Genomic DNA, 16343 nt, shown 5'->3' on the forward strand with positions numbered 1-16343 from the left:
AATGTCCTCATTTTGACCAGTCCTGAAGTGGTAACTTTCAACTATGTATGCAGAGATGTGATACATTGCACTGAGAACAGCAGACCTACCTGCAAGTCTAAGGACTGACGTACCGTTATGGCCAGGCTATGTTCTTATATTTGCTTTTTACCCACGTGAAGCATTGCTATATACAGGGAAAACAGGCAGACCCACTTTTTAAATAGAACCATAATCTTCTGCTGTACATTAGAGGAGGTTTTTTCCCCCCTAGCATAGTACGTGTGTGTATAAAAAATAAAATACCATAATATAAAAAAATATACAGTTCAGAAAATCATAAATAATATATGTAATTCACGAGTCTTAAATTTCATATGAGATTTTTTCAAATTGTAATAAGTTCAACATTTAATAAAGAGAGAGAAGGTAGAAAAACAAGAATGAGAAAAAAGAAAAACCTTAATTGATAACATTATTAGTATTATTAAAAATTTTTTGTCAACATAAATTTAATAACAATAATATTCACATAAGAGGTCAAAAGCAAGTGAGTTTTAATATCTTTGAATAATTCATGATTTCGTTCCACAAATAATTTATGATGTTATCATCAAAACTTTGATTTATCTTCATGATTATTTTTTTTTAATATTTTTATCTTTTCTTGTAATTTGTGAAGAGAAAAAATAAAAAAATAAAAAGATATTATAAACACATCAAAATTTTAATGATAACATTAAAAAAATCTCGATGATAATGATTTAATAACATAAAAAAATCACAAATAATAACCGAAGTAGGTTACACGAGCAGTTTTTAAATGTCAGAGTTCACTTTTTTTTGTATGTCAGAGCTCACATTTTTTTTGTGTCACTCGTGTGGTCTATTCCAGTCATAACTAGTAATCTTTTTTAATATTGTTGGATTCGTTTTATCAAGATCTTTTTAATTATATTGATAATGTCATTGTTAAAGTTTCGGTGTAATTTTTGATATTTTTATCTTTTTCTTTTTTTTTTCTTTATCTCTCGTTATATTATTTATGACATTCTAAATTCTATTATTTTCTTATACCGTTTTATTTTATTATTATTATTGCTATACTAGAGTCCAAAAACAGTCTACTTTAGAGGCTCAATACCATGCCACACCATTCTTGTTCATTTCTGTGCCTATATATATATATATATATATGAGACAGTGAACTTGGATATGGAATTGCTAGAGCAGAATTCTAGTGGCAAAGATAGGCAGGGATTGAGAGAAGAGAGGAAATGAATTGGAACATGCAGAAATTTCTTGCATTATGTTCAAATATCCAAATTAAACCCTATGAAGTTTGAGAACTTTGCCTGAGCCTTGGTTATTGGAAAAAAAAGCTGACAAAGACCAAAAATCGCGAAAAATTGTCGAGGCCCAAGTCCTCTTCAACAAAACTTCCAGACAACATGACATGCCATGGCAAAACAGAATTACTTCCTATATAAAACGGGGCAACAAAATAGAGAAAACAGCTTTGACTCAGTCATGCATTGTCTCCCTACCTTTGAGTGAAGATAAAGTATGGGAAGTACGAGTTATGAACTGTGGCATTCCTCTGTGGTGCAGGAAATGAAAAAGCAATCCATTCCCTAAAAGGGAAAAGGTGAAGGACAAATGAAAAATTATAGTAATCAAGCATGTGCTTAGTGTCCTGTTCTCATGAGCAAGAAGATTATTAAATTGTGCTTTTCAGAAATAATATAAAACAGCAACAGTGATAATTCAGGAATCCAAGTCTAGCAGCAAATCAAGATTAGGTGACAGTCAACATAGTATTAGAGTTGAGCCGAAAGAGCCCACTTAATAAATAAATAAGCTTTAATATAAAATGCCTGGAGAATCTATCAAACATATTTGGAGAAAAAAATGTTGATTCCAACCAGCTGTTTTCTTCTCATAGGCCAAAGCATTCAACTGAAATCACTGGAATCTCTGCTCCTTTCTTTTCTGTTTGGGCATCATTCTCCCTGGTTGATTCGATAGTAGTAACCTGGAGAAGAAGGGTAAAAAGTAATTAGAAGAGTTCTTGAAGAAAGATTCCAAAATTTCACTACTAAGGACAGAATGATGATTTGTTAATGATGAAAAGAAACTCATTTCTTCAGCCAATGAAACTCAAGTACCTTGAACATGCATGAACAGCAGCATGTTCAGCTCTATCTTCAATTCTGAGAATTTGGAGAAGAAGAGGATGGTCTATCTGATACAACATTTTGCTCATCCCCGCCATGAATTCGGGCTGGAATGCTAAAACCTGACAATCCATCAGATACAAACCTGCTGCCAAAAATCAAAGATTGATGAAATTCCTGTGTTCTATGATGGTCTGTGGATGCCATATGAAGATCATTCCATGAACGAATGGAATGCGGAAAACTGGACTGAAGGGGCCCCCTCTGGGAAAATGCTGAGGCTTGGGCTTGCATTGCTTGGTGTGTTGTCAAAGGTGGGGGGTTAAATGTAAATCCCCCAACAACTCTATTCTCCGCATTTGTATCATTGCTCCAAGCCAACATTCTGTGAAAATTAGCATCAAACCCTACTGTAGCTGATCCTTCAAAAAGAGTCTGATCATCAGTTGAAGGTGTCTGGGTTGTGTCTGCCTGTGACTGCCCATGAAGTAGACCTTGATCTTGGAAAGAGTGAAGGGATAGGCCAAGATCTTCAGTGTGGTTTGTGGTTCTTGAAATTACAGTAGGATAGCTTTGGAAGTTCATTGATGAGTTTGTGGAGCTTGTTGGGAAGAAAGATTTCATGGCATCAGGGTCTATAGTTGGTGCAAGGAAAGATGAATCATTGCTTGGATTATGATCAGTCAATTGCCTGTGGAGCTGAAAAGTATAGCCAGATGATTCTGTTTCCTCTCCAATTGCCATTTCACTAGATCCAGCATTCTGGTTTGCCTCCAAGTTTGCATTAGCATTGTTAGCAGCTGGTTGCCATGGCGGTAGCTCATCAAGCTTGTCAATTGAAGACTTTGCCTTCTTGATAAGCCAATCAACAGGTTTGCTGGGTCGATAATAGCCTAGCCGGTCTTGAACATCATAAAATTGTATTGCAGTATGAGCCGATAACCTGACCCTGCGGTCCCTAGGACCTTTGGCTGTGTAAACCTTGCTGTGTCGATCTTTACGTCCTGTGGATCGAACAATGTGGCCACCTTGAACCTGAATAATTTCTCCTGCAGTGCTCTTCATTCCCATTCTTTGTCTATGTTTTGCATATTCCAACGATTCTGTGCTGGGTACTTCTTCTGGTTGACTGGAATTTATCGCTTCCCCATATTGTTGTTGGTTTTGGAGACGTTGATGATGTTGGGAAAAGCTTTGTGCCCCTAAGCTTTTCTCTTCTGTTTCTTCTGGTCTTGGCTGTATGATTTGGAGGATAGGATTCTGTGGATGCTGCTGATTTCTCTGGAAATCCAGATTCCTAATCTTCAGATTTTGCTCTCCTAAAAATCTTGATTTTTCAAAGGTTTTCTAGAACACTCAAAACTCCTTGCTTTGCTTCCTTTCAATCTTGATTCTTCTCTTGTTGTTGTTGCCTCCTTCTGCCACAGATCATAAAGCTGATACTCCTGCTATTGCTGCAGATCCCGAAAGCTCCCGCCATTGCACTCCTTTGATTCCATGCCCCAAGAACACCACCAAATCCAAATTCCACACAACACAAGGAAAACAATCCTACCCAAAAAACTTGATTTGAAGTTTTCTAGTAAATAAATCACCAACTCATCTATCTCTATCTCTAGAGTAAGATGTCAGAGGAAAAATAGACTAGAATGGGGTGAGTTTCTCTCTAAGCAAGCTCAAGACTTAGCAAGCAAAACAAAACAAGATTAAGTAGAACACGGGCAAATACTCCCTAGAAAAGACGAAAATTGAAGTCCAAAGATATTGAAACTGAAAACTTGAAAGAATTGAGAGAAGTCAAAAAATAAGTTTTGCCCTTTACTAAAGATGGAAGGAAGAAGGTAGAGAGAACAATTAGGCAGCAGTAAATAGAAGAGCAAAATCCTAATTTGGCCTGTGAGAGCTAGTTTGATGCTTCTGAAAAGCGTGGCAGAGTTTGGTCAGAAAGGAGATTGAAGATATTTTGTCATCACAGCTCCACACAACACTAATGTAACAGTAACATAAAAAATCTATCTATCTAGTTACCTATCCCTAAAACCCATCTCTCTCTCTCTCTCTCTCCCCCTCTCTCTCTCAGCTAGTTCCTACTTTTTTTTAATGACTTGTTAATCAGAAATGTTGTTTATAATTAGGGACATGGATTATAAAGAGATGACTGATGACTCAATTACCCACCACTCCTACCCACTGCTTTACAAGCCTTGATAATGATATCTAACAGCTTTTTTGGTTTCTCTCCTGTGTGTACTTTATAGTCCCACTATTAAGTAAGTGTGGCTTCACAGAAAAAAAGAGAGGACAAATATCTTTGCCCTAAACACGCTTTTCTTTACATTCTTTTTCCATTTTTTATGGTCTCTCAATCATAATCACAATTTCAAATAAATAAAGAAAAAAAAGAATCATAATTCCAAATAAATAGAGAAAAAAAAAGAAAGAAGAAAAAAGCTCAAGGGTATTGAAATAGTATAAATTGATTAGGTTTTCTAATGTAATGAAGTCTTCTATCATAACTCAATTTTGGATTCCCGTGCAAAAAGAAAATAATTAAAAGAAAATAAATAAATAATAAAAAAATATTATAAAAAATATAATAGTGAAAAGAGGATGTCAGAGCGCCCTAAAAATGGTTAAAAATTAGTTAAGGAGTTTTAAAATTACAAAGATTAAAATTTAACAATATTTTGTTGACTGATGAGAGTCTTGTTAACAAAGAAAATTTAATTTAAGAAAAAAAAGTTCAAAATCAGATGTTTATGGACTAAGTTAAATTTTATTAAAAGTTTAATTAAATTTATAGAGGATTTGATTGTAAAAAACATTAATTTTGAAGTTAATTTGGGCTTAAATTGGAAGAAATTCAAGTTTTGAGTCAAAATATAGTTTTTGAAAGGTAATTTGATCATATTAAGGGCTTAATTGCATAAATATTGAAGTTTGATAGTCAATTAAGGATTTAATTGAAGAAATCTGAAGCCAAAGACCAAAATAAAAAACATGCATAAATAGAGAGGCTGGGATTAAACTGAATCAGGGGCCAAATTGAAGAAATTAGAAGTTTACTGATAAATTAAAGATCAAATTGTATAAATTGAAGACCAATGACCAATTTAAAAACGGTCTCCAACTTCAAGGCCGGTGATTGAATTTGATAGGGATGCAATTGAATTGATTTTTAAAATCAAACTTTGTAATTGAGGACTCGATTGAACAAATCATAAATTGACGACTGATTTGTAATTTGACATAAGTTTGATGCCATTTTCATTTAAATAAAACAACACATTTTGTCCACAATAACGCCGTTTCATGCACTGTTAGAAAAAAACAGACCTAAATGGTGTTGTTTTAAATAGCATTGTGGGTCTTCTTCTTCTCCTAAAAGTGTGAGGTAAAAGAAGAAGATTTTTTCACTGACTTCTCTCCTCTCCCCTTCTCTCCTAAACATCAAAAAGACATTGACCATGGCCACTTGTATAACCTCTTACCCATGGCCATCACAGCTCCTAAACATCAAAAAGACATCGACCATGGCCACTTGTATAACCTCTGACCCATGGCCATCACGGGGTGGTGAAAAAAGAAGGGAATGTGCACTAAGGAGTAGAAGGAAAGAGCACAAGAGAAAAACAAGGTCGAGAGACTGAAAAATAAAAAGAAAACTAAGAGAAAAGGAGTGAAAAGAAATAGAAGAATAAAGAGAAAAAAACAGAGAAAATAGGATAAGAAAAGGGAGAAGAAGAAGAACCACCGCCAACCACCTTCAGCCTAGTAGCGCCACTATTGCACCTCCTTTCCATCGCCACCAGTAACAGCAGCTCATTGAGTAAAAGAAGAAAAGAAAAAGGAAAAATAAAAATAAATGCTCTCGCTTTTGCACAACGAAGAAGAGGAAGCTAATAGTGTGCCACCATTTCCCTAGCCACCATCGGCACTGCTGCCGCCAGCAACGCTGCCTCCACACCACCCCAGATAACCTCATTCTACCTCATTTATTTCTCTCTTATTGAGCCCCTGCCTGCATTTGCATGCAATTCATGTTCTACAACAAATGGTGAGGGGGCTGGTTACTATGGTTATACATAATAACTACCCTATTTGGTTTTAGGCTGGGTCCGACTTAGTGTGTGTGTGTGTGTATATATATATATATAGACACACACACATATAAAATTTGTGATTTCCCCGCGTGTATTGTTTTACATTGTTTTATTTAATCTTAGTTTGGTTTTTTGTCATTTTGAAAAAAAATATAATATGGTATTAAAATACTTAACTTTTGTCAAACCTTTCAAAAATACAAAAAAAAATTAAAAATAGAAAAAAATATTTTTGAGCATACATCCAAGTGTCTCAAAGTTAAAAAAATCATATTGTGTTTTTTATACACCAAAAAAATAATGTTTTAGCATGCATTTTGGCTTTAATAGTCAGTTTATTAAAGTCAAAAGAACATTAGCCAAAATTTTAAAAACAACAAAAAATTTATTTTATTTATCTTTTAATAGTCGAGGCACGATATTACACATAATACATATTCCGGATGTTAATTTTTTTGTTTTAACATTAGAAGAGTTAGGTTTTTTCCCATGTAGATATGAATCTCCTGAGTAAAGAGGGCTTTTCTTAAACTTTAAACAAATCAATAATTAGAAAACACAACAATACCATAATTTTATCAAACAATAAAAGAATGCAACCTACCTTAGATAGGCTGTATTGTTTTATTGTCTGATAAAATTAGGTAGGGAGTGTTTCGGGTGTTAGTATATTTTTTTTATGCAACCAGTCTCCGTACCCTATCTTTGAGACTAATTAGGGTTCCTAGTGACTAGAATATTAGGTAGCGACTCCCGGTTCATATTTTACTGATACGAGACAAGAATTTTTTATCTATCCATATTTTCCAGGTAAATACCATTTTTCTTGAGGGTGGACAATCACCATGACGTTATACACGTGCGACATCTTCTACAATCAAAGATGCAAACAAGACAAAGGTATCAATTTTTCTAGGTAGTCTTCACAAATTATAGATTGAGGGCCTAGTTTATGAACTTGAAATGGTGCCATAAATATGTAGACTCTGAAAATCACTAGTTGGCAAGCTTCTATGAGTGGTTGACATGCAAGGGAGTGAGGCTAAGTTCAAAATTAATGACATAGGTAGATTGTCAGGCTATACTATCTGAACATTTTCTGATACAAGTATTAACGATATCTTGAATATAAGTATCATTTTATACAAGGGAATCAATTGATGATTTGTATTGTTAGGCATCATTCTACAAAATGGTGATTCTTCTTTTTTCCTTTATCTTTTTCCCCTTCCAAATGTGATGCTAACTATCTCCCCAACTTGGCATGTCCCCAACTTGGCATGTGTTAGAACAACTAATAGAATCAAAAAGAAAGGGAAAAGAAGGGGATAAAAAAGGTTTAGTTAGCAACATAGTTCTTGCATCTCTAGACGATTGCAAATTATACACAAACATTTACTATTTGTTATGAATATTAAGACCCATTTCATTAATTAATTAAAAAATTTTATCCAATATATAATTTATTAATTTTATCCCCCTAAAAACTACTAAAGAAGAAAAAAAAATGAAAGTCTTATTAAATGATATACATTACCTTTTCATATCAGTAATAGGAAAGCCTTGAAGAACTTCTAATATGACTAAGCCATAAGGAAGTGCTTTTCTTCAATTATTTGAATGATCATTAGCCACCGATGCATCAAATTACGACACCTGGGTTTTTTCTTTTCATGATGTTTTTGTGTAAAGAAGTACATATATATTTTATGGGTATTATTTATTTTCTTATTAGAACACCAAAAATTTTCTTTTTATCATTTTCTTAGAAAATAAAAAATAGAACATACAAATGCGTAATTGTATATACATCAAAGTTATTAAAACCAGTCATTATCTACAGATTAGTTCAACAGGTTAATATTTGAATTGATCTAAACCAATTAAAATGATATTGTTTTACTTTTTAAAAAAAAAAAACTTAATATGACAATTTTTTTCTAAATTTGAAATTAAATTTTAATCAGTTGACTAGATCATATATTAATTAACTTAATCTCCCTAATTTAACTGAATTAAATCACATCTAACTTTTTTTTTAAATGAAGCTAGGTCAAGTTTAGTGAAGCTAATTAACATTGGGCATAATAATGGATTCTCACCCATATATCTTATAACTTTCCTTTTGTAATGTCATTTTCAAAAATACATTTTACATTAACCTAATTGGCTATAATGTTCATAATTTAGGAATGCTTCTTGTTATTTTATTGTTACCAAAAGGGTTTTTTTCCTCTAAATCTTCCAACAATAATTTATATTCAAGTATGAAAAAAAAAGATAGAAAAAAAATCTAAGGATGTAATTAGTATATGCGTTGCTATAGGAGTAATAAATTAAAAAACAAAAGGAATGAAATATTGTTTTCATTAATTTCTTTCACTCTTGTAGGAAAAGGTGAGAACTCGTGCACTGGAGCCTTTTCTAAATGGGTTAATATAATGATAATGATAATAATAATAATAATAATAACAACAAAAATATTACTAACAAAATGCAAGCATGCAAGAGAGTTGGCAAAAAAAGTTGCACATTATATTCTATTAATAACACAACATAATTCCTTACAACAAGACTTCATAGCAAAGCAAACAAGTCACAAAGCCACTTCCATAGCTCCTACTTCCCTCTCTAATTGTTTTTCTATTGATGCTCCTCACATTATTCTCTTGCTCCACATAGTTCTCTCGTCCAATGTTTATTGAATTAAATATTGGATGGTCTCGTACTCCAACATGAAAATTATTTTGTAGGAAAGCTTGTATTGAATTAAATATTGGATGGTCTCGTAATGAAAATTATTTTGTAGGAAAGCTCGTAGATAAATAGTCAAATTCAATCACTTCATCAATCTAATATTGTAGTAGTGGAAAACTCAATTTCGTATGAAGTTTTCATGAATTTATCAAATAGCAATAAAATAAATAAAGTGATTTTATGGTATAATATATATAATTGAATAGGCTAACCTATTTTTGACAAACTTGATTAATATTTTATGAGTAATGCTAAATATTAAAAAAATAAAAATGTATATGAGTCATTAATTGGACTAGATGTACCCATTATTATAATTTATATTAAGATCATAATTATCCAATGATTCATACTTTTTTTAAAGGTTTTTTCTTCTTAATATTAATTTTTTTTTTACTTTTATTTCTAATTCTTGATCATTACATATAATATTTCCCAGAATTTTCAATATGTTTGTTGAATTTCTACCATAAAACCCAATAATTTAGTCTAGTTAAATTGACTTAAACCCTTCATCCTAATAAACCTTGAGTTTAAAAGCTTGTTTAAGTGTTTTGACAAAAAAAAAATTACAATCAACTTTTAGATTGGGATTAAAGGTTGTACTTACATGTTTAGTTTGATTTCAAAAGCAATTTAAAATGGCTATTATCTTATATTAGGTTTATTGGTTCAGCCTAAAATATATTTTTTAAAACATTACTAGAAAATTAGATAATATTAATGGAATATTTTGTTAGTAATTGCATTACCGATGAAAAATAATTCTTCAAAAGTATCTCATTAAGGCTTTCTATTTCATCATTACTTTTATCGCAATTAGTCCTTGGATACAGTTTTTCATCAACAATTCCATAAAAAATATAATTTAATTATTTTTATTACTACGTCTTATGATTTATAACAATAACAATCACCACTTATTAGTGTATTTGGCTTAGAAATGTGATAGTTTTTTTTCTAAGGTATAATATTTTTTACACACAAATAATAACTTTAAAAACTTGTTTTTTACTCAAGAAAACACAAGCATAACCTCCCATCGAAACATGCTTAATTTCTTCCATGATAATAATAATAATAATAATTAGAGCGCGGGTGAAAGGGGTTGTAACTTGTAAGTTGAATTCTTCTCTTCTCTTACAAAACGTACTAAAAAATACGAAGGGTTTCCTTCCTTCTAAGCTGCCACAGGAGATAATTGAATTCACTCTTAACGTAAAAAACTTCACAGGGTGAAGTAAGTAGGATAGCTTTGGTAATAGCATTACTGCTGCTGTGGACTGCAACATCCGTCGCTCTCCCTGATGAGAAGACAAAAGTCAGAAGATATTTTGAGGCTTGCGAGGAAAGAAGGGGCTACGTGTGTTGCAGTCCTGGAAAAGGACAATGGCAGAGAGAGAGAGAGGGAGGAGGAGGAGGAGGAGGAGGAGGGCGAGGGATGACAGGTTTGATTTGTCAGCTCCTTTATTGTTTTCATCTGTGAAAAACGTGAAAGCCACAAATCAAGGCTCGTGATCCAAGATAATCATTTATTTGTCCTGCTTTCTAAGTATTCTGCAATTATAGATCTGTGAGGCTATTTTTGGTTTTTAATATATTTTTAAAAAATTATTTGCCAAAAAACATGGTTAAAAAAATAAAATAAATCACAAATAATCATTTAAAAATAATAATTTATTTTTCTAATAATATTAATAGTGTTGTACCAGAGTTTTAGCATATCTCTGAATCCTTGTTTTTTTTTTCTATTTTTTTTAGATTTAATATTTTTTTTATTGAATATTGTTATTCTTAACAAAGAAAATTTATAAAAATTATATTTTTCAATCGCGATATATACTTTATTAATTTTATTAATGGTCATGTCCTGTCAATATTTTTAATTAATTGTGAGAGAGGGAGTGAATGACATTGCAATATTAATGGATGGTTAATCTTAAACCTTGCAAGAACAGCCCAAGTTGGTATTGCTTTTTATTTTTATATCTTATATTTGGCATTTATATTCGACAGCTTGAACCTGTATTTGGCCATATTAATGAATTGCATGCATTGTAATTGTAGGGCACCCAAAATAGCTATCAATCTCTCTCCCTCTCCTCTTTATCATTGTTGTGTGTGTTTTATGACTGTTCAAGGCACCACAATGTCTAAAGTTAGGCTCTGTTTGTTTGTCATAGATTGAATTGTTTTCAAAAAGTGAAATAAGAGAAAAAGGGTTACTTTATTGCGCTTGTCTATATTTTCTATGTTTTATCATCGAATAATATAGCTGAAAATAACATTTTAAGTTATTACTTTTTAAAAAATAGTAAAATTCTTTAAAATTGTACAATCAAACATTTATGACAAATAAACGGATCAAGCCATAATACAGATATTTTAACGACTGCAAGATCATTTCATTTCTCGAAGACAATTGGGATCATTTCCTCCTTTTTTAAGTTGTGTGTGTTTTATTATGATTATATTATATTTGATTAAGTGTTTCAGGATATTAAAAAATATATATAAAGAAGAGATATAAATATATTTAATGAAAACATTTTTTTCTATCCCTATTGTTTTTTTTATCTCAAAATAATAATATATCTTAAAAACACCTTAATCTCTTGGACTTGAGGTTGTGTGTGTGTGTGTGTATTCACAAATATGCTCATCATTTTTACGAGTTCACATTTTTTTTTATCATGTTATCGCATAATTGATGAACTTTTCAAATCCACCATGAAGATATTTTTTTTTGGACCGCAAGACCATGTAGCTCATAGGGGCTATCCAAGTGCTTAGACATTTACATTCTTTATCCATAGGACGAGGCTAGGAGTCCCCTTTGGAGACAAGTTGGCTTTCTGAGATCCTTCTTTTTTTCTGAAATTTCAGAGTGCTTTTATGAAATGTCCATTAATGCTCGTAATTTCTTCACCAACTGCTTAGGATGAACTAAATACTTGATCCGTTGTAACAAAAGATAACAAATGATTTTGTAATTTGTTCGACGTCTAATTAGCCCAGACTTTTGAAATTGAGAACTGCTATAGAGTTTATAGTTTGTAGCATTGAATGTGTTATTTTCCATCCTTTTAAAAAAATCCTCACCCGAATGTTTTCTTAGTCTGGGTTTTAAGTTTTCTTTAACCTACTAATTGTATAGGAGTTGTATCACGTGATTTTGTTTATTTTGCAGGTTTTAAAAAATTAATATTACAAGATAAAATTAAATAAAAATTTCATAGTAAATAATGAAATTAAAAAGATAAAATTGGATAAAATTAAATAAAAATTTCATATTAAATAATGAAATTAAAAAATAATAGATAAAAAACCTAAAGAAATTAAAATTTTCATATTAAAAGATAAAATTGGATAAAAAAATCATTAGACCACAAAAATAGAGGCAAAAAAATTGGTACAGGAATTTACAAATTTAGATTGGTACATAATTTTTTTGGTTCTTGTCCTCTGAGTCCCTCATCAATATAATCCCCCCTGCAGATGCACAAGAGGCCTAGAGATTGTATATAATTTCCATGTAAAAGAGAGAGGAAGGTTTGAGATGGAATCCATTTTCTTGAGGTAAGGTCATCAACATGACAATTATTGCCTTGTCTTCACTGTGTATCTTCGTACTTTTGTGTGCAAGTTCAACAAAGACACACAAATTCACAACACTAGTTCAGTCACTGTTGCATTTGTGCTGTATGAATTTAGGGATTGAAAGCCAGTGAAAAGAGAGAGTGCGTGATTCATGATTTATATATTTTACGTGTTTTCCCTAACGATCCCCCTCCTTGTTGCCCTATTTCTTGGTTTAACATACTTGTAGTTACATGGTCAATGATTTTGCCTTGATGTAGAGGTCAAAACATTAACAAAACCATGGTTTGCAGGTCAAGCAATTTAACGCTAAATGCTTTGTACAAGTCATTGCAAAAATTCTGTACATATACGGCTAAAGGAAGTCATGAAGTTGGTCAGTGTGATGTATCTTTCATTTCAGGAAGAGAGGTTTGTCTTCATATTTAATGCCCTTTGTGCTAATGAGCATTTGCTCAACATGTAAAGGCAATGGATACAAAGCTTTGTCTTCATATTTAATTTCCAGCATGATATTGATTTTGTTTTTTAATGAACTGGGTTTGATTTTGTATGTATAAGGTGTTCCAGGGAATATTAATTGTGGAAGTTTTAACTTTTATTTATTTATTTATTTGTAGTAATAATAACTACTATTAGATTTATACCAAGCATGTTTATAAATTTTGCACTTGATAAAATTTATATATTCATTATACTAATATCTAAATAAAATTTATATATTCATTATACTAATATTTAAAAATTTGGATATATATATATATATAAAAAATTTATAAGCATGCTCGGTATAAATCTAATAATGATAAAAAAAGAGCCCTTACTACTACAAATAATAAAAAAAAAGCTAAAACTTTCACAATTAATATTCCCTAAAACACCTTATACATACATATCAATTTTTTAGTATTCTAGATCAAAAAGTTTCATCATAGATTTTACAGTATAAAAGTTTATTTTCATCTTATTTTCTTTAGATAACATGTGTGTGACCCATTCAATGCTAATATAACCAGTCTCACTCAACTCATTATATAATTTAATGGTAAACACTCATGCAAAAGCTGATAACTTGTTGTGAATTATGTACTCATCTCATAATAGTTCATCAAAATATTTTAAAAGTACAAAAAGCCTAACTACATCTAAATTTGTTTTTTTTTTCATATAAGAAAATGTTACATAAACCTTCATCTAAATAAACAACATTCATTCATATTGCATCCATCATCATACTCTTATAAGGATTACTATTATCATTTGTAAACTCATGTATATGCTAGAACTATAAGTTGAGCCAACTATCATTTTTAACATGGTTTCATGAGAAATATATGATTCTTCATAAACTAGAAGTTAAGCTAACCATCATTTTTAATATGATCTCACGAGAAAAATATAGTTTTCGGTGTATATACCAATATAAGATTTGTTGATGAATCTTTTTTTAAATAGATGTATTATCTCAATATCTTTATGGTCGGATTTTCATGTATGTCATCTAATTTTGTTTCTACTAATATTCTTTGGTTTTGAGTTAATAAAACCATTAATTCTTTGAAGATAATTTTGCATATTTAACTATTCGGATGAATCTTGATATATCCAATAACGATTATCTTTTTTTTTTTATGAAACACATAGAATAATATTAATTTTATCAATTCAATAAAAATTTAATTTTTTTCTAAATTTTGAACTTCACAATAAAATTGAGAAAATATGATTAGTACCCATTAAAATAACCTATTATTTCTTCCATTATAACACATCTAAGTTATAAAATCAAATTTAATTTCCTCAAATGACAACAAAATTCAATTTCTCCCAAATCATGCAAACCCTAGCATATAAATCATATATTCATGCAACAAATGTTTCTAAAGAGTAAAACATTTAAATATATAGAAAAATTATAAATACTACAAAATATTTTAATCAATTAACCTAAAACATAAATGGGTTAAACAAATGGGTGAGTTTGCTTATTTTACACGTCAAAGCTTTATAAAAAAAATTCAATGATGGATGTTAACACTGATAATAAGGATGTAGATCAATACTGACAAGTCAGGGTGGTTGGATTTGTAAGAAAATAAAGGGTACTAGTATTTTCTTAGGAATAGGAGGAAGAAGAAGAATAAAAAGAATGAAGGAAGGAATTTTTAGTTATAACTTATTTACATTTATTAAAAAAGATATTTTGTTGGCAATTTCATTTGTAAATCATAATGTGTTAAAGACAAAATATTACATGTTAATGATTTTATTACTAGTTTTTAATTTTCTAGTAATGTGGATGGTGCATTTCTCATAAAAATTATATCTTCTAGAAGTTGGAATTTTATTGTAAATAAAAGATTTTATTCTTATCAAATACTCAATTTACAGCTAAGGATCTCGCTTTTGACAAGTTGAGATTTTATTGTTTTCACATGAATATCAAAAGTTCATCTTGAAAATGTGATTTATTTCTTTTTAATATATTTGCCTCTAATGTTATAACTGGACTTAGGCTTGATTAATATGACCCGCAAATCTTGTTAATGAGTATGAGTGATAGTTTTTAGAACCAATTTTAAAACAGAACCAAAAGCTTAATTTCTCATCCACCACTCTTTCAAGTCAAGAACTTATTAAAAGTGAGGATCGATTCTTGATTAGATCACGTCCCAAATTATTGCCTTTAGGTTTTAATATTTTTTTATATGTTTAATAAGTAAACACACATGTATTAGTTTAAGTACAACGTTATAAGCTTATTTTTATTATTTTATAGCATAATTTGTTTTTTATCCAAAAATCTTTGAAAACTAGTTAGGATTTCTAGTTGTTATAAAACTAGTTAGCGACTAATATTTCTTATTTTTACCCATTGTACACTTAGATCTTCATTGTAAAAAAATTAGTTCAATATCTTTTAACTTAACCCAAAACAAATAATCAAATATTGAAAGAAACCTAAACCTTTTTCACAAAAAAATAATAAAAAAACAAATATGAAGCAACAACTTACTTCAAATATGATATTTTAGGATAATGTTTATATTTTCTTTAGTATAACTAGTTTCTTATTCAATAATATTTGAAGACTAATTAAGATTTCTAGTTGGTATAAAATTAAATACTAGTTTTTTGTTTTTTATTTTATTTTTTATTTTTTATACACTAGTTGGATCGCTGAGATGTCCACTCAATAACTATTATATATGTTTAATAAGTAAACAACATGTATTAGTTTAAGTACAACATCGCTGAGATGTCCACTCAATAACTATTAACTCCACCCATATAAGAAAACAAATAATCAAATATCCAAATATTGAAAGAATTCTAGAATTTTTTACAAAAACTAAACTAGGAAAGATCTTGATGTACACCTTCAATTAAACTAGTTGTTCATTAAGCCTTCGAAGCACACTAAAAATCGCTACGACCATGGCTTTCTAATCACTTTGAAGTCGGCTCATATGGACTATAGTTTTCTTTCCATCCCGAATATGCCACAAGTTAATCTGTTAGCAAACCATTTAGCAAATTTCAATTGGACAATTAATCAACACATATCCTTTATCTATTTGAAGCTCCAACAACTGTGATTACAGTTTACAAAACGTAAAATCTTTATCTTGTGCCTACGAATTATGCATGGCTAGTGAGAAGGGGCAAGCAATTTGCAAGGCCTGATCATATTTATGCTTGGATCGTCCCTTATGCACTGTGGTGC

At 30.5% G+C, this 16343-nt stretch overlaps 1 protein-coding gene across 1 annotated transcript; it reads right to left on the reverse strand.

The window, feature by feature from the left end:
* Positions 1–1684: 1684 nt before the first annotated feature.
* On the reverse strand, positions 1685–4399 carry LOC105109627 (transcription factor TCP4-like). Its single transcript, XM_011004375.1, has 2 exons — positions 2148–4399; positions 1685–2014 (listed from the first exon to the last, which is right to left on the reverse strand). Exon 1 carries the CDS (start codon positions 3225–3227, stop codon positions 2187–2189), a length of 1041 nt encoding a protein of 346 aa, XP_011002677.1. The 5' UTR covers positions 3228–4399; the 3' UTR covers positions 1685–2014; positions 2148–2186.
* Positions 4400–16343: the final 11944 nt, after the last annotated feature.

Source organism: Populus euphratica, unplaced genomic scaffold, assembly GCF_000495115.2.
Source record: "Populus euphratica unplaced genomic scaffold, PopEup_1.0 scaffold223.1, whole genome shotgun sequence".
NCBI lineage: Eukaryota > Viridiplantae > Streptophyta > Magnoliopsida > Malpighiales > Salicaceae > Populus > Populus euphratica.